Source organism: Poecile atricapillus, chromosome 12 (assembly GCF_030490865.1).
Source record: "Poecile atricapillus isolate bPoeAtr1 chromosome 12, bPoeAtr1.hap1, whole genome shotgun sequence".
NCBI lineage: Eukaryota > Metazoa > Chordata > Aves > Passeriformes > Paridae > Poecile > Poecile atricapillus.
Window position 1 is genome coordinate 8,376,236 of NC_081260.1, and position 26,265 is coordinate 8,402,500.

Here is a 26,265-nt window from a genome sequence, read left to right on the forward strand (position 1 = left end):
CAGAGCCATGCAAGTCACAACCTTTCCACTGCAAAATGGTTGTGTAGCAAAACAAAGAACTATCCAGTCTGTCCATTGTGTATTTATTGTGCATGGGACGGAAGATTATCAGTTCTTATCTGGCTGTTGACAGAGTTTTGCTGAAGTCTTCTATGGCCACATGTCCTCTGAAATTTGTCCTTGTTCATACTGTTTGTCTCTTCGCGTCCTTGTTTAAAAAAGTTGGGGGAAAATAGTACGTTTATCTCTGCTGTTGGAACAGTAACATTTATCATAATGCCTGATGAGATAGGGGTGTATGTTGGGGGATCAGACTGAAATACTTCCTTATTAGTATAGAATATGTATTTTATTTTTATTTTTTTCCCCTTCTGTCCGAGGATATTTGGTAGATATTAGTAATAACAGTATATTTCAGTTGCACATTTTCTCCTTTTCCATCTTCTTCTGGAATACCCTGTGTCCAAGCTACCAGTTTTTAGCCTAGTCATTAACTAAAATGCCAGTGAAGCAGAAAGATGCCTCTCACTTCCCTTACCACAAAAAAAGATACTGAAACAGCTGTGTTTGTCATCAGTCATAGTGAGTGCATTCACAGTGCTGTGTGTAACTCAGAAGGACCTTGGTGATTTTCTGCCCTGCCCTTGTGAGTCCCAGACTTTCACACACGGTTCCGGGGTGTCCAACATAAGAAGGATATGGAGATGTTGGAGCAAGTCCAGAGGAGGCCAAGGAGTTGCTAAGAGGACTGGAGTACCCATATAGAGACAGGCCAAGAGAATTTGGGCTGTTCAGCTGGAAGAAGACTTTGTGGGAACCTCACAGCCCCTTCCAGTGACTGAAGGTGCCTTCAGGGGAGCCAGAGAGGGCCTCTTTGTGAGGAACTAGTGACAGGATAAGGGGGAAAGAGTGCAAACTGAAAGAGGGAAAATTTAGGTTAGGTAATAGGAAGAAATGCTTTATAGTGAGGGTGATGAGGCACTGGAACAGGGAGGCTGTGGATGCCCCATTCCTAGAGTTAGTCAAGGTGAGGCTGGATAGGGCCCTGAGCAACCTGTTCAGGCAGAAGGTGTCCCTGCTCAGAGCAGGGAGATGGAAGAAAATGAGCTTTGAGGTCCATTTCAACCCCTTAACATTCTATGATTCTGTAGTTCTGTGACTTGACAGGCTGTGCAGTCCAGGCTGTAACCAGAGCACAGCACAGGCTGGGTACAGCCTGTGGGAGAGACAGGGCTGCAGTGAGGGAGTCTCAGGTACTCACAGGACAGGTACTGTACAGAATTTGAGACAAAGGAACAGGTGGATCAGAGGAAGTACTTTCCCAGTTCAGTGTAGTCTCAATGGACATTGTTCAGTTGTGGAATCTTGCCTTGGCCTTTAACATTTTCTGCCTTTGGGGCGTGGAAACAGCTCTTACCCTTTCACCAAATAGTTGCATGCACTCATGTTACAAATTAGGAGAGAGTTTCACACCCAGCTCTTAGATAATTGAGAAATATTGGGTCAGTGTGGATGGGCTGGCTTCCACTACAGTAAAGCAGAAATAGATGTTTGACACCTGCAAATTGATTTTATTTTTTTTTTCCTGATTGACTTTTAAGTGCATATATGTTCTGAGGTAGTAAGCAGAAGCAGTGAACATAAAGAACAATAATATTTTTCTTGAAAACCAAAATAAATCTTCTCTTTTTCTATTAGCTGAGTAAAATACTGTCTTAAGCAGCAATATTTTTTAAGCAGCAGTAAGAGAAACATAGTTTCCTAATACTACCTGTGATTTTGCTATTTCAAGTAGAATGTATATATTTAAACTTGTATCAGGATCCAATACAACTGATTTCCCTTCTCCCTGTTTGTTGGGACATAGGTACCAGTATTTACACTGTATGCATAGTGAGAGCTCTCAGGCTTTGAGCTGCTATTGCATTGCCAGAGCACAGAAAATTACTTCTGAAAATTGGCTAGGTTTAGTTAGGCTTTCTCTGGATTTTCACTGCCCTTTGTGATGTACCAAAATGTACAAGAAGAAAATACGCCCGTGAGAAAGAAAGAAAGAAAAATGAGACCTCATGAACTTTTTCCTACTATGAGTAACCTGCATTAATATTTCTGGAGTTTGTTTTTATAAAAACATTGACATGGTGTAAAAATTGAATAATTCCCTTCAGTTTCTTTTCCTTCAACCTTTTGAACCCCAACTAAGTTTTAATTAGCTACCAGATTCTTCTAACTCTTACTGCTATTTGATCACAGTTTTCTCAGCTGTGGAAATTTTTTCTCATACTTGTGTGTGTTAGGTATAAATCTGGAAAATCAAAACTTGAGAGCCTGACAGTATGCATTCATTTGTTTATTGTGCTGCATCTTTGTTGCAATGTGGTATTTCTTAGTTTTTGTGTCATGTCTTTTTGAAATCCCAGCCTGGTTCTGTCATGTACTGGAACAAATTCAGGATGACTAAATACCAACTAAGTTCCCTTCAAAAACTGACTAACTGAACACCCACATACTTACTCGGGTCAAATAAATTTTTTTTTTTTTTTTTTTTACTGTGTAAAACCACTTTTCCATTTGCAAATCCTGAATGCTCACTGTGGTTTCCAAAATGTTTAGATCTGCCTGGATGACGGAGAAGTTCCAGAAATGGTTGATACTTACTCATGCTGGATTGTTTTGGAAGATTTCAGAACTTACTGACTGGAGTCAGCCCTAAGCACTCATGCTAAAATCAGAACTGTTTCTCCATTTGAAGTTGACAAGAGCTCTGATGCAGAGGAACCAGACTTCCTCTGGTGTTGCTTTTAAACTAAAAACAATCTGCTTTTGTTTTTGAGTCCAGTTTTCTTCACAAACTAAAACACAACCCTTTTCCTCTCTAATGTAATCTTTCTTACTAGATGACTTTCCTAACACGATGCTTGAAGCAGACAGAAAATGAAGTTGTGTTTTCTTCTAATCATGTTATTCCATGGTAAACTGGATTCATGGCAAGCTTTTAAACACCAGAGGAAGGATTATAAACAGTGTTGTTGTACTTTCACTACTAAGCCTTTAGAGTGTTTTGGGCTTGGGCTAATTAAAGCCTTTCCTATTGAAATAATAATTTGCTGCCTTATTGAAGTTAAACTGCATAGGATAAAATTTCTAGCTACAGGTACTTCGTTAGAATTTGAATTACACTTAAAAATTTTCATAGTGTGTATAAATGCTGACTAAGTTGATTCTGTTCAGTCTGAAGAGACAAATGAAGAGAAGATTAGGGCATTTCCTCCTCTGAGAGGTCACTTCCAGAGGCATAAAGCCTCTCTGTTCCCCATACACATTTCTGCTCTTACTTTTGCCCTTAGTCCCATAAGCTTTTGTGACTATTTAAAAGGGTTTTTTTTTTCTATATTAAAAAACATAATTGCTAGTTGTTTCTTAGATTTGAGTTAAATTAGGAAGAGAGTAATGTCTCTCCTGTTCCAGAATGTGTGCTTTGATTTCAGATTCTGTTCTGTGACCCTGCCTACAGGACAGGAGTACAGTGTTTCATATTATCTGTCTGAACTTCTAATTAAGGATATAAAAGTCCAATTATACTTAGAGAACATCTCTTCTGTCTCTAGCAGCCCATAAAGTACAGTGTCAGTCAGGATTAAACTTGGACTATAGCATTTTTGTTAACACCTAGCATATAAAAGCCATAAGTGAAACATCACCTCATGAGTGAGGTTTCCAGCATGTCATTGCAAATGTTAAATGAACTCCAGACCACTTCAAAATTGATACAAGCTGCTTTACCTGAGGAAAATCCTTTGGAAATGCTGAAAAAAAGCTATCTAGGAGAGAAACAACATCTGTTTTGTTTTGGGTTTTTGGTTTTTTTCTTGTAGTCGCACCTAACACACACTACTCTTTCTGGGCACATGCATTTCCTGCATCAAGAATTGGAGGCTCTGCTGTTTCCAGAATAGCTAGATAAGCATCTAAAGAGGATCATTCTGTTCAACAGTCAAAAGAATAATAAGCTTTGTAAACCAATAGGAAATATTACATATTCTAAGTATTCCAGTGTTAAATAACAGTTTTATCTTGTTATTGTGAAATTTGTCATGAGTGCTAAATTTATTTGTAAGGAATGAGGGAATTTATGAAGAACATAACTTACACTTTAGTAATATGTAGTTGTCTTACCTTGAAGTGTCCTTGATGGTAAATTGATGTGAGCATTGCATCTCATTCTTTCTGTTAACATCTAATTAAGTGGGAGATTGAAGGTATAAGCTGTAATTTGAATAGCTAAATTTGGTTTTTAACGGAATTCTGGTGTGGAGGTACCTTTGCATGTTGTTATAATTGTTATGTTTGCAGTCTGTTATATACAGTATATTTAAGAGAAAATAAATATTTATTTAGCATGAGTTTGGGATGATCCTGCAATGGATCAAAATCTTATACAGCCACATGCAAATGCCAGTTACTCTAAAGACATTGTAGCACCTCTTCTTTATATTTCAAGGGAAAATCTTTGTAGGAGAATTTTGCAAAGGATTTTTAATTCAGTTTCAGTCTATAAAAGGGATCAAAATCTTAGACTTAAAGGAAGGACTTTTAAAATATAACAGGGTTAAACATCAGTTAAAGCTTTCTGCAGTAGACTTTTTGGAGCCTTATCTCTACAGTTACACACAGCTGTCTTTTATTGCGCTGGTCATGGAACCAATGCAGCCTCACTGTCTCTATAAACATGCAGAACATTGGTCTGGACACTCTTCTCTTACATCAATACCCCAAATCCACTTCATGTTCTCTTGAGCAATATGTGCCGTGGGTAGTCCTGAGTTCATGTTTCTACTGACACTTATCTATCAAGAGCAACAAAGGTCTTCCTGTGCTGCCTTGAGTCAGAAGAATGGACCATATGCAATATCAAACTCTCTTCCTGTCTTTCTGGGTTTCATCGGTAATTAAATTGCATTTAAGCTTCTGTTCATAATTTTATTCAGAACATGTTTAAATATGAAAGGGAGGAAGTAGTGTCGCATCAAATTTAAGCTCCTTTTTGGCAGCTTCGTCTCTTGTCTGTCCAATGTAGTTTGGAAGCTTAATATTTTCCAGTACTGTAATTGCTCTCCCTTGTATGAGCTGTGTTGCACCTCTGTCTAAATTCATAGCCTGTGCTTCTTAGGAGCACTAAGATGGAAGTTCTAAAGATTCCTCCTTTCTGCAAGGTAAAAAACATCCTAAATTTAATATGCCCTTTTTTTCTGTTTCATTATAGATCTAATCAACAGTGAAAAAAACTCAGTCATCACTGTGAGATCCCTTGTAAGTACACCTGTGTGTGTGTGTGTGTGTGTGTGTGTGAGAGAGAGAGAGACAGAAAGAGAGAGAGGTTTTGCATGTGCATGTTCAAAGGAAAAAGCTACGGTTGTCTTTTTGGGACACACTAGGTTTTCCCAACTGATGTCTTTTAAGAATTACAACTTATTTTTGTCAGGATAATTTTAATTTTAAATTACTACAAATATGTGCAAATTTGCTAAGTTCTCTCTTTTTATAAACACTTTTTAAAGTATTTCAAATTAACCTGAAAATCCAAAATGAAAGAAACGCAACCTTCCTCCCCTCCCTTCCTAAGTTAGCCAGTTCTTGATTATTAGCCAGTAGTGTTTCAGAGTAAGACCACTTCTGAACAAGCTCCTACACAGCCCAAACAAAAGCTGTGGTACTGTCTCATTGCATTAAATAGTTTGTAGTACTCTCACAACTCTGCTTTTTATCCAAGTCAGTGTACCTGGTCATTTGTTCATTGTTGGAAGGTGAGGAGCAGCTGGAGTTCCCTTGGAGTTTATTTTATCTTGTAGCATTATGTGTAACCACGGGTGTGTCCTGACATTCCCTTACTATGTCTTAGAGCCATGGCTGGCTTGTCTTTGAAATACAAGCTCAACTGCTGTTTTTGGAGCACTGAATTAACTGGAATGAAAATATCATACAAGATTTGTGTTATAAATCAATAATCCTTCATTTTAGAGAACTGGAGCTTTGGGAACTAAACTGATCTCTTTTCTGCTGTTGATGGTACGGTTCACCAGAGCAGAATAAACATGTATGCTTTGAAAATAATATAACATTCATTTTTTTATAAAAAGAAATAGGCAGAATACTTTCATCCATACAGAATTCTTTTATCCATACAAGTCTGAGCTTAGGTTAGTTTAGCTTAGTTTATTATGCTATCAGTCAATAGTAATTTTATTCTGTAATTGTAATTACAAAATTAATGTGGTCATCATGTTGTTTTAAGTATCTGCAGATCTCTCACTGAGGTCTTACATTACATTAAAGCTGTTAATATTGACTACAACACAACTGCTAATGTTGAAATTCTCATTAAATAACATCCCAACTTGGTAACTGGCATCTGTCTGCTAAACAAACAGACAGGTCTTGTTTAACCTGAAATGCTAATTGTAGCCTCCCTCAGCACCTGAGGGTGGCAAATATATTAATAAAGGTGTATTTTGAGATGTGCCTATGTTCTTTTAATTCTTGATGGAGCCCGTAGAATTTCCCTATTCTTATCCATTCTGTTTGTCCATGACAGCTTGGGCTCTGATGGTGGATGTCAGTGTCACTGGCTGCCCTGCCTGTCTGAGGTTCTGCCCTTGGTTACTGCACCCATGCCTTCAATTTTCCCCACTGTGGCAGCATGGGTGATTAGTTAGCACGCTGTGTTTGCACAGCAGCTAGGTGAAGATAACCACCCATCTCTCACATACCAGTGCAGACTGGTCCCAGGCCAGTGGGCTGGCCATGACTGGGGTTTGCTGTGATGGTTTTGTTTTTCTCTGACTCACCATCCTTATTTAGCCTAACTTAGGCCCAGTTCTCCTTAATGGGGAAAGATTTCTGACATGCTGACAAAATCCTGCCAAATTGTACTTTATTTTAAATTGAGTTAAAATTGGTCAAATTTTATTCTGTTTTCCATACTTGGAATTTGAAATGCATGTATTGAAGTAGATTTTGAAATTGGAAAAGCAAAACTGCATAATCCCTTTCCAAGAGTCTGATATTCAGAGTTGAAAAATAGAAGATTAAAAATGCGGTTGCTGGAGCAAAGTTAATAAAGCAATTTTGAAATATTATATAGTTTTTAGATTAAAGCACGTAGACTTTGAAGTCTATATACTATTTTTGAATATATCAAGATTCATTTTAATCTGAATAGAAATTGATAGAATATTCTGAAAAGCCGTAAAACAATCTGCTGTACCTTTTCTTGGTAGTACAAATATTTAGTGGGAAAACAAGTGTTGACCTTTCCCATAATTACACAATTGTGTCATTACTCAAGTAGCTTAAACACAGTATTATGTTGTGAAGGACAGACTTCATCACAACAGCCCTGAACTATTCAAACAGAAATAATGGGGAAAAGTCTGTGAAAAGTAAATATTTGTGGATGCAAGAAAAAACTGTGGAAAAGATTCATCCTCTTTCATCCCCAGAGCAGTTCACTGCTCTGTTGTGCAGTGATGCTTTTGAAGTGAGGTCTTAGAAGGACTAAAACTAATTAACTGACTGTAATCTTACTAATTTAATTATTTTTCTTTCTTTTTCCTGCTGTCTGCTTGGCACTGGTTTTCGCTTGTAGGTGTCTACTGTTGGCTCTCAAAGGTTACTTAAATTTTGCAGCTGCTCTGAATCAGCACTACCTAAGCTTCACCTACTGTTGCTTCTCCCTACACCACTCTGCGCTGCTGCCTTACTCTTGCCTGCTTCAGAACTCCATACGAGCTTCTTTTTTAAATACCCACAATTAAATTTAGGCTAGAAATGTGTGCCATTCTCTTGCTGCCTGTGTACTTGTTAATCTGGTTGTACAGTATGCTGGTATTTATTCCCTGGTATTTTCTTACCAATGCCGAGAAGAAAAAGGCTATGGCAAAGCGGTTAAAAGCTAAACCCATCTCAGACAAGCCGGGGAGCCCCTACCGCTCTGTCACTCACCTGGATTCACTAGCAAACATAAACATCCCCGGAGCAGACACACTGGACAAGCTCTTTGACCATGCTTTAGCAAAGTTTGGGAAGAAGGACTGTCTTGGAACCAGGGAAATTCTGAGTGAAGAAAATGAAATGCAGCCAAATGGAAAAGTATTCAAAAAGGTAAAACTTACAATTTTTTACTTAATTCTGACTTGGTTTTGAGATGCTTTGTATCTCTCCTCAACAATTTATGTCCCTTTAGATCTCTTCCTCAGTCATCATCTAATAAACCATTCATTTTACAGTACTTGAGGAATATCCTGTATATACAGGATGCACTATTTATTCTACTTCAAGTAAAATGAAAGCAATTTCTTAATGAATGGCAGACTGTGTACTTATGGTGTTGTGCACCAACTGACGTCAGCTGGTAGAGCTATACCAGAAGTTTAATGTCATGAAAATTCATTGGTTTTTCCTCTTAAGTTAATTTTAGGAACTTACAGATGGTTATCCTATGAAGACGTAAACGAGAAAATTACTTTCTTGGGGAATGGACTGACTGCCCTGGGACTAACCCCAAAAAGTACCATTGTCATATTTTGTGAGACCCGCGCTGAGTGGATGATTGTAGCTCTCACCTGCTTCAAGTACAACTTCCCTCGTGAGTGCTCAACTTGGTTACTTCTAATGTATTTTAGAACCATTTCTCAGCACAGATCTGACTGTTCAGTATTCCAACTCAGACAGATTTATCATTGGAGATGCAAGAATTTCATAAACTTTCTCTGCTGATGGTTTGATTCTTAAAAGTTTTCAGTCTATTCTATGCATTATGGAGATCACTAAAATGAACTTGCTCATACTTATGAAACTGTATTATTTTTTATTTTATTGTAGTAATGTTCTAGATGCTAAAATGACAGAATAGTATACTTAATATTCAGGTTGTTTTAAATGTTCTGAAGATATCAGTAGTTGCATTTCTCTCCACAAAATGTGGGATGTTTTTATAGTATTTTCTGACTATATTATACATCTAAATTATACATCTAAAATATACATCTAAATTATACATCTAAATTATACATCTAAAATATGAAATGATTATCAGAAGAGAAGAATGGTAAACAATATCACATGATAGTCTGTGGGTAGTCTGTTTTGGTGGCATTTGTAAGCTGCTCAGATTCAGTACAATTATCTATGGGTTTTCTTTTTTTTTTTTTTTTTAATTCAAGCTGTCAGAAAACTCTGACAGCTGTGGGAGTTAATGCATGCATACTCCTTGGTGAACTGCAGTGATCACTGAGTATTCTAGTTCCCATTTTGTATACAACACACTGTGATCCACAGCCCATTTTTTTTGCTTATGCTGGGCTGTCTCTTTTTCTCCCAGCAGCAGTAGTAGCTGCCTGTGTGACAAGCAGCTCATATAGCAGAGTATGAGGAGAGGCAATTCAGGGGCAGTAGTGGAAGAGATGACCTTGCTACTGAAGGAGGAGACTATGGTTAATTTGGTCTGGATCCCTATACTTTGAAAGGCAATAAGAAATAGCTGTGTAATATTACTCTTTTTCTTCTGCATGAACCCTATCTCACAGCACTGTTAAATTCCTTTAATGGTCTTTGGAGATTACACTTTGAGATATCAAATTATACTAAAGAAGGTTTTTTTCAGTAGAGAGATAAAGGGGAGAAGTGAACTCCATTATGCCGGGGAGGCACTTAATGACATTCCTGTAGCCCATCAGGGTTAAAAATAATCTGGCAGCATGAAAAACAGTCTGATTCCTTAGTCTGATTCTCTGTCTTGCTGCCATCACTAATTCCATGGGAGGAAGGAAAGTAGCTGACACTGTGCAAACAGCTGCCTGTAGCCGTGCCCAGCTTTAAGCTGGTGGCCTGTAATGTCTGAGTGTCACCTCTTCCCCTGAGTTCTGGTTGCAGAGAGCTCAGGGGCAGAACACCTGCTCTTAGTTGCTTACTCTGGGATTGCTTTGTACATTATTTTTGGGTTCTGATGCATCTGTTTGTTCTGATAATTTATTTTTTGCTATAGAAAAAACAGAATTATTTCAGGAGGATGTAGGTGACCATTATAGGTTCCTTCTAACTGCCTGACCACTTCAGGGCTGACTAAAAGTTACAGCCTAAAGCATTGTTCAAAGGCCTTCTAAACAGTGACAGTCTAGGGGCATCAACCATTTCTCTAGGAACCCTGTTCCAGTATTTGACCGTGCTCTTAGTAAAGACATGCTTCCTGTCCAGCTGTCCTCCTTGTTCCAGAGGTCTCTTGTGCCATAACATTTCTGATGTGGAAAAATTAAAAGTTGTTTTATTTCCAAATTAGAAAATTTCCAATTGAATGCTTTCCAGTAAGCTAATGCAAGAGCGTTTTGCACTTAGTATTATTTTAACCTTTCTTTCATGTCCTCTCTCATTCCTGTGACAGTTGTCACTCTCTATGCCACCCTGGGTGAAGAGGCAGTGACCTATGGTCTCAATGAGTGTGGAGCGTCATATCTGGTCACAAGTGTGGAACTCCTTGAGAGCAAACTTAAGGTAATTTGGTATCATCTTCACCTGCTATAAACAATGCTACAGTTCAGTCAGTACACTACTAAAAATTTCATTTCTCTTCTGTAGACAGCACTGCCACAAATCTCCTGTCTGAAACATATCATTTATGTGGACAAGAAGACAGTCAATAAATCAGAATACCCTGAAAACATGGAGATTCATAGTATGCAGGCAGTAGAAGAGCTGGGAGCCAAACCAGAAAACTGTAAGTTAATCACTTCACAGAGGACTGACTAATCAAGCAGTGTTAGCAGTGAAATCAGACCTGATTTAAGAGGGATGTGTCTCTGAAACACCCCCTACCCAGCAAAGGGTGGCCTTTGTCACCAGCAAAGGCAGTGGCAGGTTGCTAGTTCATCCTCCAGCTCCATTTAAATAAACAAAAACTTTGTTTTATATCTTTTGTTCATATATGTCAGGATAAAACTTTGTTTTTAACTTCTAAACCATAACCAGAATAATTTAATACTTCATCTTTGTTTTAGGAAATTAAATAGAAACTGGTTTAATGTTTCATTTTCTGCTACTCTTACCTTTTATTTATCTTATTGTCACTATTTTTTCTAAGAAAAGAGGAGAAAGCACTTAAAGCTTTTTTGTTTCTTTTGCTTGGAAATAACCATTATCTTAACCAAGCTGTAGCTAAAAAGCACTTAAGGCTAGAGGAATACCAGTTATATTTATTCATTGCTCCATTGGGCAGCCAGCAGTGACTGTAAATATCTGCTTTAAGGAAGGAAAACCCAACCCTAATGATCTGTTCTCCTTACATCAGCAGTCTCTAATTAACCACATTTCTCCCTGGAATAAAGGAGGAAATAAACTGGCAAAGGAGCTTTGGGAAACACACATTCATCACAATTGTTTATCTCTGATCAGCCTGAGGTGCTGACCAGCAGTGACCCTAATGGGTGTTTTTTCTTGGGCTTAGTTTCTAAAAAACCTGCTTCCTTGCAGACACTGTGAAAGCCATGAAAGCTGATGATTGTCATCCTAAGAATTAAGAGGACTAAAACAAAAATCAGAAGTGTTCTAAGCTTACTGCTTTTCTACTAAACTGGCAGCTTACCTGAGGAAGGTTTATTTAAAAATAATAATAATAATAATAAAAAAAAATGTGGAGGGAGTTAAAAGGGGTCTTACCTCTACAGCCTTGGCTTTGAAAGACTGATGGACAGAAAAGCTGACTTGAAGCTTTTTGGGGCATTGGTTTTTTTTTTCACTCAACTTGCTGTTTATCATCAGTACTGTATTTCTCCCCTTTGCTGACTTTGATAGTTTTATCTGATCTTCAAAAGACTCCTTCTATGAAACTCAGTCAGCTATAAACCAAAATGACAAAAGTGTCACCCAGATTGTGTAGATGCTCAGATACTCATTGTTCCTTTCAAAATTGGCCTTCCCTCTCTTCCTCTTAAAACTAGATACCTACTCTCTCCAGCACTGACTGTGCAAAAACTTGCTGTTCTGGCCTTCAGTGAAGCACCTGTTTCACACTGATTACAAACATTTTCACATTGATTAATTACAGAAATAATATCTAGAAAGTAGATAAGAATAAATAACAGTTTTCCTCCTTTCATAGCAAACATTCTGCCCAGCAGACCTGTTCCTACAGACTTGGCTTTAGTAATGTACACCAGTGGCTCTACTGGGAGACCTAAAGGAGTGATGATGATGCATAAAAACTTAATAGCTGGAATGACAGGACAGTGTGAGAGAATCCCTGGACTGGGGTAAGAAACACTTTGTTGTCTTTGGTGTACAGAGAGCTAAAACAACCTCCAAAAGTGTCACATTTATAGAGTCTGCAGCTGGCATTTTGTTACCAAGTTTCTTCAGGTTATTGTAAGGCCACTACTCTTTAATTTATAAGAAATATGTTTTGTGTGTGTGAACTTCCCTTGTTTGAAAAATAGCTATTCTAGCTGTTCTCTCACATTCTGTTGCTTTTCCTATTATTATTACCCTTAGCTCTAAGTCTGTGGTGGATTTTTGCACTTTTGAGTATCAGAGGATACCACTATGTAAGAGAGTCCTTCTCTAGTGCAACTTGGGAAATGTTTTTAGACATTTTCAGGAACCTGGAATCAATTTAGGAAGCATGTCAGAGCCTAGCACTTCACCCACCTGGAGACACCACTCTTGCTGCAGAATCTGCTCAAGTACAGTTCACTGACAGAGCAGAAAAATAGTAAATTATGTATTGACAACAGTAAAACCAAGTGAAAATTCACTCACATTAATGTTTTGAGGAAGTTTTTTATGGAAGTGTATGTATTTGTCTCTGGATTCACAAAGGGTTCATTAGCTGAAATAAGCCTTGTTACTGGACTGCTGTTGTGAGAGGATATAAACCCAGTTCTGGCTGGGTGCTGAAAGATGCTGTTAAGCTCTAAGGTTCTTGCTGAGAAATCTCTGAGCAATTACGTTCTGAAACCAGCCTCAGTTACTTCAGTAACCAACTCTCTTTCTAGTAATGTAGCCTAGAAGAAGATGACTGACAGGGCTTTGTAAATCATTGGACATTCTTTTAAAGTATAGTTATTTCATCCTTAATTTCATGACTGGAATGAAACCTCCCACGAGGAGAGGAAATAGCAGTAAAGGACTAAGGAATCAGAGTTTCCTAGAAAACAAGGAATTTATATTGATTATTATATTGAAATTATATTGATTATATTGATTTCAGTAAGGGCAGATTTCCCCAATTTGTTTATATACTGTGGCTGATATAACACCTGTCGTGTGTGCAGGAGAATAAGCTCACCTGTGATCCAGGTCAATCAAAAAGTAATAACTGAGCACGCAATAAAATGTTTAAATGGTATTTTCAGGCCACTTGTGACTCATGGTTAATTATTTTTTCTTTCCCAGACCTAAGGACACTTACATTGGTTATTTGCCTCTGGCCCACGTGTTAGAACTGACAGCAGAAGTTTCCTGCATCACTTACGGCTGCAGGATTGGTTACTCCTCTCCTCTCACTCTCTCAGATCAGGTGAGGGCTAGCAGAGCAAGGTGGGGAACAAACTTTAGCTTTTGCAGCCTGTTCTCTCCTTGCTTAGCTTCCTCCTTCAGTAAAGAAATGCTGATGAAGATGGCGCACTTTAGAAATGTAAATTTTTTCAGAAAATGATGCAAATTAACCTTCTTGGTGAAGAACAGTGGTGGGTTGTACCATATAAATTTTATTAAAATGTTTGCTTTTATGATACTTAGCAAATCTAAAGCAATCCTAATGAATGCCTATAGCATTATCCACTGGATAACAGGGTAAGAACAGCTCTTAATAGATCAGCTGAACTGTTTAAAGTGATCTTAAATTTTGGTGCAGATCTATTTAGACCTTTGACTTTTTCCCTTTAACAATTCAGATAAATAAGAATAAATTAAGCCAGAATAGATACCTCTGTATGTTTTGCTTGTAGGGAGATTTGCATCAAGCAAAACAAGCTCCCTGAGGGAGGAGAAAGCTGTAACTTTTCTCTAAAAAATTCTTTCTCTGTTTCTCTGATTCTGCTGCATTTCTTCTTTATTTTTCTTTCTCTTCCTGGTTTTCTCAGCCTCTTTTGGACTGAATTCTTTTTGGTATCCTCCCTTGTGGGGAGCCCTGCTTATCTCAGTTCTCTGGTTTTGATGAAAACTCCCGAGCTCGTTAGAATCTTGTTTCTCATGTTTATTAGAAGGTCATCACAAAACTTGGCAGGTCTCTCCAGACTAGCTGCACAAGGTTAATTCTTTGTAATCTGATACATTTCTTTCTTCTGATGGTGCAACAAGGCCTTGTGGCTCACTTTGTGTCTGATGCACAAAATGGCCCCGAACTACACAGTTATTTTATCTTTATACCTATTTTTACTCAATTAACAATAGACACGTATATTATTTTTCTTAATGACCCAATGACCCATCACCTCTGTGCTACACTGCGGCATTTTCTGTCCAATCACTTATTATTACCCAAAAACCTCTAGGAGAAGAACATGAAGAAGAAGGAAGAAGGGACAAGAGACAACACCCTAAATCCTCCACCTTGTCTCCTGTTCTCTAAACTAACTTCTTCACCCAGTGACTTAAGAAAACTTTCTAATCTACACACACTTTTAGCTTTTTCTATCTAACTTTAACAGTTGTTTTCATGTATCACCATGAAAACATGGTCATGAATTTCATATTATATGAAATTCAGTGTTTTTCTGGATCTTAGAACTAAGTATCAGAAACAAGGGCACACACTGTATCCTAGACTCCAACAAAAGCAAGTACTAGAGGGAAGAAGTAAGAGAAAGATAAACAAAGTGAACTTGTAAAAGATTGAGTATTTTGGTACAGATAATAGATATTAATATTGATATTAAAATTAATTAATGTTTAAATAGATATTAATCATTACCCTTTCCATAACAATGGGGGGAAAATGACACAGGAACAGGGGAAGATACTTGAACAAATTACATGTTAATGTATCCTTTTGGTAGTCCTCTAATTTTGAAGCACTGTTTGGTTTTCAGCTTCATAAATTGACATTGTTTTCCTTATTACAGTCAAGTAAAATTAAGAAGGGAAGCAAAGGAGACTGTACTGTACTTAAGCCTACACTGATGGCAGCTGTGCCTGTAAGTATACAGATGCAGATATGTCCAGCAAAAAAGTGTTTTCTGTCTTTTTTATGCTAGAAAAATGTATTTACTAACATGTTTTTCTCTTCACAATTAAGGAACTGTCACTAATAGGAAAAGAGCAAACACAGACATTCCACCTTTTGGTGGATTGAACTGAGTACTGATGCTGCAGATGAGCACAAGAGTCTGCCTGTATTAAAGCCAGATCCTTTTTGATCCAAACCTGTAAATGTTTCAGTAGTTACAAATGGTGTTTTACTGGCCTACTGACACAACAATAGGATACAGTCACAGTCTGGAACTCCTTTTTGCACATGGACAAACAGGGTGGTTCTGGCAAGAACACTTTAAGAATATGGACATTTGTCTCAGTCACAGACTTAGCAAGTCAAGGTAACACTGAGGTTGAGTCTCTCTTGCTGATCTCAAGGTTAGCAAGCCAGGGTTAGCATTCTCTCAGAGGAAAGAGTGATCACGAGATTAACCCCTATTGCTTCTGCACCTTACACTGCTCTGGGAGTGATCAGGCTCCTGCACTCTACAAGGCTGTGGTTCTATCCAAAAACTCCACAAATGTTTGTTGTCCTGGTACCAAGGCTCTCCTCACGTGTGCTGCCATCACAGCATCATCCTGCTTTTAGGATCCTGTCACATCTGTCGCTCATAAAACTGGTAGCACTAGATGGTGCCACATGATGGTGGGGAGAGATTAGGAAGATTTAGTCTAATTTGGTTGGATCTGCTTGTTCTGCAACATTTTAGAATAGCCAGGAGTTTTAAAATCTATTTAGTCACTTGCATTCTTTTATTTTATAAAATCATAAGCACATATAGAGGCTTGGTTGTCTTCTTAATAATTGACATAGTGACAACTAATACGTCTGAGAACTCCAACCTTTTGGAAAATATCCATTTAAATTTATTTCATGTAGAGAAAGCATATAAATATTTCAAAACATTGGCTCCTTTAAGTTTGTTTTGAAGCACAATCATTGAACTTCTATTAAATATTCACCAGTCTGAGAAGTGTTTTAAGTTCTGTGGGGGTGACCATAAGCGTATTATTTTAATGGAAATTAATCTCTGGTCTGTGACAGAATTATGGTGGGGTTTTGTCAGATAATTAGAATTACTGCAACGATGTTGCTTTGAAAGTTTAAGAACTCTCTTGGAAAAGGAAATGGTGAAATGAATTCTCTTAGTTCATTCCCTTGCACTTACCAATTGCAGTGAATAAAGTACAGTATCAGCATTCCCAAGCACAACACATCTTGAGGGAAATATACCAACCTTTAACAAACAGATTGAGTTAAACTTGAATTTAAAATTTTCTAAATCAGTTTGTCACAGTTTAAGTACAGGTTCGGGTGTGAACAGTTCCAAGCTGCAATGGTCTATGAATTGGCTCATTATTACATGTTAAAAGCATTGCACTTGAGCACTGCCTAACAGCATGATGCAAATATTTTCACTCTTATTATTCATTTTAAAGGAAGAATAATGAGGGGGGTGATTACTTATGATATGAGATTGAATTCACACATGCTGGTCTGTCCCACATGGTAATTTTCCTTTTATTAATACTTTGTAGGAAATAATGGACAGAATTTATAAAAATGTCATGAGTAAAGTACAAGAGATGAACTATATTCAGAGAACTCTGTTCAAGATAGGCTATGACTACAAATTGGAACAGATCAAGAGAGGATATGATGCACCTCTCTGTAACATGTAAGTAGCATTCACGGGCCAAGGGTGCCTTTTGCCTTGGGATCTGTTAGGACAGTCTAAAAGAATAATCCTCTGAGCTATCAGACAGTTCTCATCCGACATGCAAATAATACCTAATGAGTAACTGAAGTAGTCCAAGTTCTTACTGGAAACGGGTATATCAAAGTAATGACTAATCTTCCAAACAGCTGCCTGGTTCATTTTCATTGCATTGCTTTTTTTAAGTGATGAAACTGGAATGTTTGTTAAGCTACGGGAACTCTGCCTCCTTAAAGTGTTACACAAGAGGTAATGGGTTTGGATTAGCCCTGCTGTCTACTAAAATCTGGGGAAAAGTTAATTTTTAAGGCATTCCAGATAGGAAGTAAGGAAGGTTTGTGTCTTCTTGTAAGAGTGAACTAAGTGAATAATTTTTAATGCTTGTTGCCTTCTTTCAAGACTACTGTTTAAAAAAGTAAAGGCCTTGCTAGGAGGGAATGTCCGTATGATGCTTTCTGGAGGAGCACCACTTTCACCTCAGACACAAAGATTCATGAACATCTGTTTCTGCTGTCCTGTTGGTCAAGGCTATGGACTGACAGAAACGTGTGGAGCTGGAACCATTACAGAAGGTAGTTAAAACATCTGTGGGAATACATAAGTTAAGAAGTAGACACGTATGGGCATTTGGTGATTTTTAATTCTTTTAAAACAAGTCAAAATACATCTACAATACTACAGCTGTAGTTCTGCACTGAAGTAACTTGAGATAAGATGCACCATATTCATATTTCAAATAACAAAACAAATCTTGCTTTTCTTTCTTGTTCTCTCCCTAAGTTGCTGATTACAGCACTGGCAGAGTTGGAGCTCCTCTCATTTGTTGTGAAATAAAACTGAGAGACTGGCAAGAAGGTGAGACTAGTAATAGTTTTGATTTCAGAGTAATTTAGCCTTGCTGGTGTCTTTGCCCATCTGCTTACCTATGTGAGGCATATGAAGTAATTGCTTATCTTTTATCAAAGTCATCAGTTAGCATGCTTTAACTTCAAGCTGAGGTTTCAAGGTATTTTCTTAGCAGAAGGATATATAAGTTAAAAATAATTGCTTGGGACTGTGTTGTTTTCAGGGGGCTATACCAATAAAGACAAGCCTAATCCTAGAGGAGAAATTATAATTGGTGGACCAAACGTCTCCATGGGATATTTTAAAAATGAAGAGAAGACAACAGAAGAGTTTTCTGTTGATGAGAATGGCCAGAGATGGTTCTGTACAGGAGATATTGGGGAATTTCATCCAGATGGGTGTCTGCAAATCATAGGTGAGCTTCAGTTTTTGATATCTTAATATATTACAAGATATGGACTAACCATAATTATAAACATGTTATTAATACTGTTGGCTTTTCCTGGGCTAATCTACTTAAGGTTACCTATTTACAGAATTAGTGTAAAACACATGTCCAGAAGTTCTTACAGCTGCAGTAAAATTTTGGAAGTGATGCCATTTCCTGTGATATTATCATTATCTAAATTTAGCACTGGGACTTTTAAGAATAACTTTTGTATGAATGACAAAGCTTTAAAATAAGAGTCCTTTCCTGCAAGCTATGTGACAAAAAGTGTAGTGCTATAACACTTTTTTACAGAAATCTCAATAAGTTTTGCAGCTATTAGCTCCTTTAAAATATGTTATTATTAAAAATTATTAAGATTTGATTAAGATCATAGCACAAAAGACATAACATGGTAAGTATGGAAATGAATCTGTGGAAATGCTTACATTTAAATTAAACAAGGTTGGTTTTTTTTCCCTTCCCCTGACTCCTAGATCGTAAAAAGGACTTGGTAAAGCTACAAGCAGGAGAATATGTATCTCTGGGCAAAGTAGAGGCAGCACTGAAGAACTGCCCATTGATTGACAATATCTGTGCTTATGCCAAAAGGTAAGAGCAGTATTAATTTAGAAATTCTGTTTAGATAAACATGAAGTACAGTCCCTGATCCACTTCTCTGATCCAACTATAGTTTTCTAAGTTTCCTTCTAATAAACCCCTCCATCAGAGTACCAGTTACAAACAGCATGTCTGAAGAAACACAGGTTCCTAGATTCCCTAAAAGCTGAAGAAATTACCTGTTTTTCTGTTGGCATTTTTCCTATCCAGATATGCTTCTGTTCCACCCCATCCCTTCCCTAAATAAGTATATATCATTAATGTATCATTATGTTTAGCATGTGTTTTGGCTGTCAGAATACCAGTAAAAAGTTAATCTGGACACTTTGCACCTGATCCAAAGCTTTCCAGTGGGTTTTGGAAATAGTCCAAATATCTTCCCCTCTCTCCCTACATGAGGGGGAGCTGCAGAGAAGTGGTTAAACCCCAGGTCTAGCTGAGGAGCAAAACTGAGATGTGCATGAGTGAAATGACAGCAAAGCCTTATTCTGATCAAACCTGATGTTGTAAGCTACCTTAGAATATCTTCTTGATAAGCCATCACATGTGAAGACTTAATGCACAAGAAGGATTCTGTATGGTGGAATAACTTCAGTTCAGAAAGCCCTGAGTATTTGTGGGTCCAACAGCAGGTAATTTACACCCTGAAATTAAAGTCTTGACTGGACCTTTTTTCCTTCTCTTGCCACTCTGTGTAGTGACCAGTCCTATGTGATCAGTTTTGTGGTCCCTAACCAGAAGAAGCTGACAGCACTGGCTGAGCAGAAAGGCATCAGTGGAAGCTGGGTGGACATTTGTAACAATCCTACAATGGAAGCAGAAATACTGCGAGAGATTAAAGAAGTGGCAAACAAGAGTAAGTACCACAGCATATCCTGCTGGCCATGGGGGCTTATCCAGCAAAAACTGTCATTATCCTCACTGACTGCTCCTCCTCCTTCCAGTTTCTCTGTATCTGCCAAAACTTAATCATTTATCGAGGCAAAGATCACATGAAATTGTTGCATATTATCCCTGGAATTTACATAATACTGGTTGAATTGATTACTATACTACTTGTAGTTTTTATGAAATATCTGAAGGTTTTTTCAGCTACATTCGGGAGACAAGTTGTTTGTCTAATATGATTAAAATAAAGTCCATAAGAGCTGTTAATTGGAAGAAAAGTTGCAAGGCATTTGTTTGTAAGGAAACTGGTTCAACAAGAGATTTCAAAGCATTTTTTCCCCATACAGCTTTGTTCCCTATAGCTTTTAACAGCCATGATCCTTGTGGCTGTAGAGGCTTAAAAGCCTGCTACTCCTTGCTGTGGTACTGAATGATCAGAAGTGTCATCAGTCCTTTACAGGACAAAAAATGAACAAACTCAGTGGGGAAGAAAGTCTCTAAAGCACTTGGCACCTCATACAAGGAAGCAGTAAAAGCTGCACTTAAGCACATGCTAAGCACTTTGTCTTGAGCACAGAGGAGAATCTGCCTTTTGAAAATAAGAAAACAAGAATAAAAGGCACTATTAAGTCTTACCTTGAAAAAAATAAATCAATCCATATGTTTAAGGCTTGGGTTTAAACACTTGAATCCCTGGAGGTTTTTATTGTGAATTGGGCAGATTACTATCCATACAGCTTTGTGTACTTAAACCCTTTGCTTATACATTCTTTCTGCCTTCTAGATAGTAATCTACTATTGAGATACAACTAATTTATGTGAAACTTTTTTCAAAACTATTTTAAAGAGGTGGTTCTCGTTCTTAGCAGAGTATGATGCACCTTCATCATGAGCAGGCACACACCTAAGTGAGAGGCAGCAGCACCGTCTTGATAGCAGCTGAAGTTAGAAAGGCAGAGGAGCTTCTGAGTTCCACTTCTGCTGCCCCCCAGAGGCTGTGTTGGCATTTAGCTACAAGTCCGTGTCTCTGAATCCCGTTCCCAGCCTACCCAGGAGCTGGTAGCAAACTCCAGGCAGTACTGGGCACATGCAGCAGCTCCCTGTGCTGTTCTTTCTGCTTCTGCCCTTCCCCCTCAAGCAGTTCCATTTCTCCTTCCTTGCTCCTCCCTCTTGGGCTATTACCTGTGCAAGAGAGAAAAGCAGCCTCGGTTGCGATGAGGCCGTACGTGTGCCAAGCCACTGCTTCCAGCTGAAGGGAAAATAAGTGGCTAATGTAATAAAACTAGAAAGAAGTCCCTTTGTTTTGAACTCTAAACAGACTTTTAGGAATGAAAAATATAGGAAAGAAACAGTCAACTAGGGAAAGTACAAGTACGTCATTATAATTTAAATATGAAGCATGTCCAGCTAGTCTGAGTTAATCTAGTTATTCCATTCCTGTAACAAAGATACAACTATAGATTTCAGTGTATGCTCTTGTGGCAATAGTATCAGAGCTTCAGGCTACTCAGTCATTTGTTTTAAACTTTAGATTTTTCATTGTCACATCCAATATAAGCTCTAAAAACAGAGTATTATTAGAGTACTTGCGTACTAACCAGCACTCAGTGATGGGGCAGGATGAAATTTTCCTGTGGCCATTCTGTAAGGTTATTTAATTAAGTAGGACACCACTTAATCACTTAATCTGCTGATCAGATTTTTAGGGAGCATGAATTAGTATTTCATTTGGATTTGTAATCAAAGTCATGCTTTTCTTTGTTCTTGTTCTTGCAGTGAAATTAGAAAGATTTGAAATACCCATCAAGGTCCGGTTAAGCCCTGAACCATGGACCCCTGAGACTGGGTTGGTAACAGATGCTTTCAAGCTGAAAAGGAAAGAACTGAAAAACCATTACCTCAATGACATTGAAAGAATGTATGGAGGCAAATAAACAGCTCTGCTGACCAGGCAGCTGTTGCAGCTGGTTCCTTCTCATGCCTCAGTTTTGGATGTCTGTGTATACTGTAGATAACACACATTGAAAAAATACACCAGATGGATGACTGTTTCTATAATCTCTATCAAGTGAAACAGAGAATATCTTAGACTCCAAATTCTTAATTATTAGCAGACACTGATGGTCTTCATAGAGTTTCATGGGATCATCTCCAGTTTTGAGACAGACATCATTATGTGAAGCAGTGTGACCAGGTAATTTCATTGTTTCTCTAGCATATTCAGACTGCTTACAACTTCTCTTTGACTTGTGCTGAAGTCTGACCTGTATTTCACAGAAAAAAAAATAATGTAATTGTGATGATTCTTCTGTCATAATAAAACACTTTTAATAAGATACTTCCCTCTAGCAAGGAGGGAAAAGGAGTATCTAATGTCTACCTTTCTCCATTTAAAAACAAAACCAAGACAACAACAGTAGTCAAGAACTTGCTAGAGATCACTAATAATGTACTGCTTGAGAATGAATTCTTCTCCATATCAGTATCTTGAATATGTACAGTGCCTACAAAAGAATAGAAAGTACACTTACTGAAATAAAGGTGAACTGAAAAGCTTTCTAAAAACAAGTTATAAGAAATTTCACTCAAGAGCATTGAATTAACTATTTCAACTTCCAACTCACCAAATAGGTTTTTAATTGTCATTGCATTTTAATTCAAGAAGAGCTTTCCACTGGACACAGAGTGTAAAAGAGAACAAAGACTTGCACTGCTCTGGGTTGCTGGTGAGAAATCAGTGCCTGAATGCAGAACTTGAATCTGGACTGGCAAACAGCTGTGAAACTGATGGGCAGTGATCTCTAAACAGACTTGAAACTCAAAGAGTTTTGGTGGGTTTTTTTGAGAGGTAGCTGATGTTTTTAAGGCACTGATTCTCTAGACCTTCACATACACATGAGTATTGGTACAGGTTACTTGGACGTAACTTTGAGGATCAGGTTTTAAGTATCTGCATTCCTTTATGGAAGGTATTTCTGTTCACCTTTTAACTATGGTAAGCATGACAAGGGAACCAGAAACCAACAAGAGTTTCCCTGTCTAGTCTTGTTTTACTTACAGAAAAGTAGTCTATTGCCAGGGAATCTTTGTTTCCTGGAAACTTGTAAATAAGGACAAATCACTCTTTACAGAAGTTCATTATAAAAATGTTCTCTTATTAACTGGAAGTCATAGCTGTGAAGAAGGAGGAAGATATAATTTAATAATAGTTCATCATTTTGTGTGCCGAATCCTGTACTATGTCTTCTTTTTAATTGTAGCTGAGCTCCTGCATCCCTGCCAGCTCTTCACACTTGAGCCATAAGTGCTGTAAAAAGTGGAGGCTCTTGATACGGTTCTACTTTGCACTTCCTTAATTGTTTTATATATGTTGCTTACATTTTGTACAGCTGTAGCCCTCAATTGCTCTATATTGCAAATTCATTTGAAAGTATTTATATATTTCAATTAATAATATTTGTGTCGTGTATATGATGATTAAAAAACATTATTTGGTATTATCACTGTACAGAAAGTAAAAGATTGTGTACATTGCTTCTCTTGAACACATGAGCTAGCAATTTCAGGACAAGTTTTTCCTTTTCTGCATGTATATGCATTTGTATTTTCCAAAATAGACTTTGGTAAAAATAAATGATGGCTCTACACTCTTCAAGTAAACCATCCCTTCTCCTGAGGACCAACTTCACCATGTATAATTTTCTCTGGCTAGTCCAGAACAATGCCAGCTCACCTTCCAAGAACCCTGAGGGGAAAGAGAGAAAGAAAATCAGGTATATAAAGGCAACAGTATCCAGTCATGCATGGAACTACAAGAGTCACTAAAAGAAACAAGGAAATAGGTTTTCTAATTTATTTTTTTTTTAAGATACACAGTTGTTTTTTGACAACAGGAAATACTTCCTGTATCAGTAGCAACTTTTAAAATTACTTGGTCCTGGAGCCATGTTACCAGTTTTTCCATGTTTTAAAACTGGTCTCTTTTAAATAGCCTTTAGTCTGCCTATTAGCATCACAAAAGTGAAATAGATGTAAGAAAGATACTTACGCTCAAGTCTGTCAGCAGGTTATAAGACTATTTTTTTTAATCCATGAATGTATTTATATGAGATGTATTTTATCTTCTGTGTCTTGATTGACCGAGGATTACTATTTTCAAAATATATGTACACACATATACAATGTTAACATTTCAAAAGTGGAATGCAGCTTAAATGGTTCAACAAGTTTGTGTTTTGGAAGATCTTCATGTTGCACAAGCTCTCTCATTCCTGTTCTGTGCCTCACATTCTGTCTGAAATTGAGCCTACCTTACAAAGACTGCTCAAAAGCAGCAGCAATGAGTCCATACTTCAGTTAATAAAAACCAAACCTCCAGTGGGCGTGGTTTTTTTTTTGTAAGGAATGAACTAGAGGTGGATGTACTGAAAGGACAATTTGCTACATCACCAGCTTTTCAAGCACCTTTGGAGAAGGGGAAAGATTACACCAGACTGCCTTCAAATACAGGAATTGTTTTCAAATACTTTGCAGTTGGGCAAGAACTTTATCCTTCATTTTAATGAATTCTAAATTCTTTTTGTGACTGAGCTTGTGGAGGAGAAACAGAATGAGCAAGAGTGTTTAATTCTTGCCATTAAAAAGAAGGAACTAGCATGCAGATGAAGAGATAGTAAATCACTTCAAAATCATTATGCAATAGTTACAGATGTTATAAATGCTGTTTATCTTATGTGCTGGGCTGAAAGGACATACACCATGGGACTGAAATGTGAGGGAGAGGTTCATGAACTGCTGATGGTTCTGGAATGCTGAAAGTTCTTCAGAAAGCAGGTTTAAGAATTTTAAATCATCCTTGTAAGACTGAGGAAACAAATTCAAAGAGAAACAAAATCCAGTTTGGGCATATCCGGTCTAAGATTATATGTAAGCCCCCCACCTCAAAAGCCACAGTCTGTCTAGAGAAAGCCAGTGTAACTACCACAACAGGGGACTAGAAAGCTTCAGCTCTGAAGGAAGATTAAAGTGGTTTAGCTGGCCTGAGGAGGAATGGCACATGCCATGAGGTCATTAACCTGCAACTCCATGCACAGTTACTGTGACAAAGGCACAAAGAGCTGGCCTCAGAGAAGGAGGAAGAATAGGGTGTAAGTCAGCATGAAGCAAAATGGATGATTTGGTATTTTAAAAGAAACATGGGATTTTAAAACAATTCCTTACTAAATACTGAACTAGTTGCCCAGGATCTTTGCCACTGAAAGTCTTCAGAGCCTTAGGGTCAATGACAGTTCAACAAAGCCTTTGGGGAATAGCCTTGGCACAGACCCGTGTGTGGGGCTGGGAGGGACTGGTCCTGCACATGACACAACAGGAATGCTGCCTGTAACAAGCAGATGTCATTAAGTGGCTTGAAAGGGGGAAAAGTCTAAACTGGGAGAGGAAGGAGTTACTCTGGAGCAGGTGAGGTGGTGTTTAACCACCCCATGCAATCGCAGTGCCCTTGACAACACTCAGAGCATAAACCTGCAGGCCCCGCAGTGCCTGCCAGCTCCCCCAGCACAAACTGCAATTCCCAGCACACTAACAGGCTATAAAAGAAACAGAACACCAGTTCAGAATGTGGTCACTCATTTTCAGTAGCAAAACCAAAAAAAAACCCAAAAAACAAAGCCAAACTAAACAAAAACCTGTATCTACCACATCTCAGAACACTAGCTTCAAATAACTGTTGTATTCTAACAGTAAATTAATGTTGTTCTGCAATTACATGCAAACAAAGAAATAAATTCTCATTATGTATTTGGTTTTGGTGTGTTGGAGTTTTTGTTTGTTCGTACCTTGACTTTGTTTGGCTTTGGTTGTTTTTGTTGGTGGTGGGGTTTCTTTTTGTTCATACTGAGCCTACCCAAAGGCTAAGCTCTATTTACATGACAATAAAGCAATTTCCTTTTTGAAAGCTAAAATTTACACACTCAAAAATAATAAATCTGCTGTTTTTTTGCATAAGATGGTACAAAGGTCATCTACAAAATGCAATCAGCAAAACTTGCAGTCACTAGTTACAAGGAATTGCAGACAATACACAGAGTAAAATTCGGTGTGAACTTACCTGGATTAATAAAACACATTTCCAGTTAACTCAGTACTTCTGCAAAGTATATTAGTGATTGCTTATGATAGGAGTACATCAGCCATAGAGGACCATGGCTGACTTTATTAAATATACATTTGTACTTAGCCTATCATTTTCACATAATTTGAATGAGTTCTGACAGAAATGGGGTAATGTTTGCACTATTGCTTTGCTACTGGGTGCTGTAATAGGTTGAATCTTGCTACAATAAATTGGGAGAGACATGCTAGGTAGAAAATGAAACCCATTCTAGATTGATAAAATGTTCTAATGAAGCTGATTATCACAGGTAATTTATCCAAAATTGTCTTTGGTTGGAAGCATGTAGCCTTGACATTAGACTAAAGTGCTAATTAATTAGTGCTAATTAATTTAGATGAACAGAGCTCTGG

At 37.7% G+C, this 26,265-nt stretch overlaps 1 protein-coding gene across 4 annotated transcripts in view; it reads left to right on the forward strand.

Moving 5' to 3' along the window:
* Positions 1-25,544, forward strand: part of ACSL4 (acyl-CoA synthetase long chain family member 4) — a 166,885-nt gene extending 141,341 nt beyond the window's left edge. For 2 of the 4 annotated variants that reach the window (XM_058848252.1, XM_058848253.1), the window contains exons 2-16: positions 5,264-5,310; positions 7,924-8,160; positions 8,467-8,644; positions 10,436-10,545; positions 10,630-10,768; positions 12,149-12,299; positions 13,441-13,564; positions 15,111-15,182; positions 16,780-16,919; positions 17,358-17,530; positions 17,739-17,813; positions 18,028-18,219; positions 18,729-18,843; positions 19,551-19,708; positions 21,517-25,544. In XM_058848252.1, coding sequence (XP_058704235.1) covers positions 7,933-8,160; positions 8,467-8,644; positions 10,436-10,545; positions 10,630-10,768; positions 12,149-12,299; positions 13,441-13,564; positions 15,111-15,182; positions 16,780-16,919; positions 17,358-17,530; positions 17,739-17,813; positions 18,028-18,219; positions 18,729-18,843; positions 19,551-19,708; positions 21,517-21,674 — 2,013 coding nt within the window. In that variant the 5' untranslated portion in view covers positions 5,264-5,310; positions 7,924-7,932 and the 3' untranslated portion in view covers positions 21,675-25,544. Of the gene's footprint in view, positions 1-5,262; positions 5,311-6,018; positions 6,067-7,923; positions 8,161-8,466; positions 8,645-10,435; positions 10,546-10,629; positions 10,769-12,148; positions 12,300-13,440; positions 13,565-15,110; positions 15,183-16,779; positions 16,920-17,357; positions 17,531-17,738; positions 17,814-18,027; positions 18,220-18,728; positions 18,844-19,550; positions 19,709-21,516 lie in introns of all 4 variants that reach the window. The other 2 variants (XM_058848255.1, XM_058848254.1) reach the window with 2 other exon arrangements.
* The last annotated feature ends 721 nt before the right edge of the window (positions 25,545-26,265 follow it).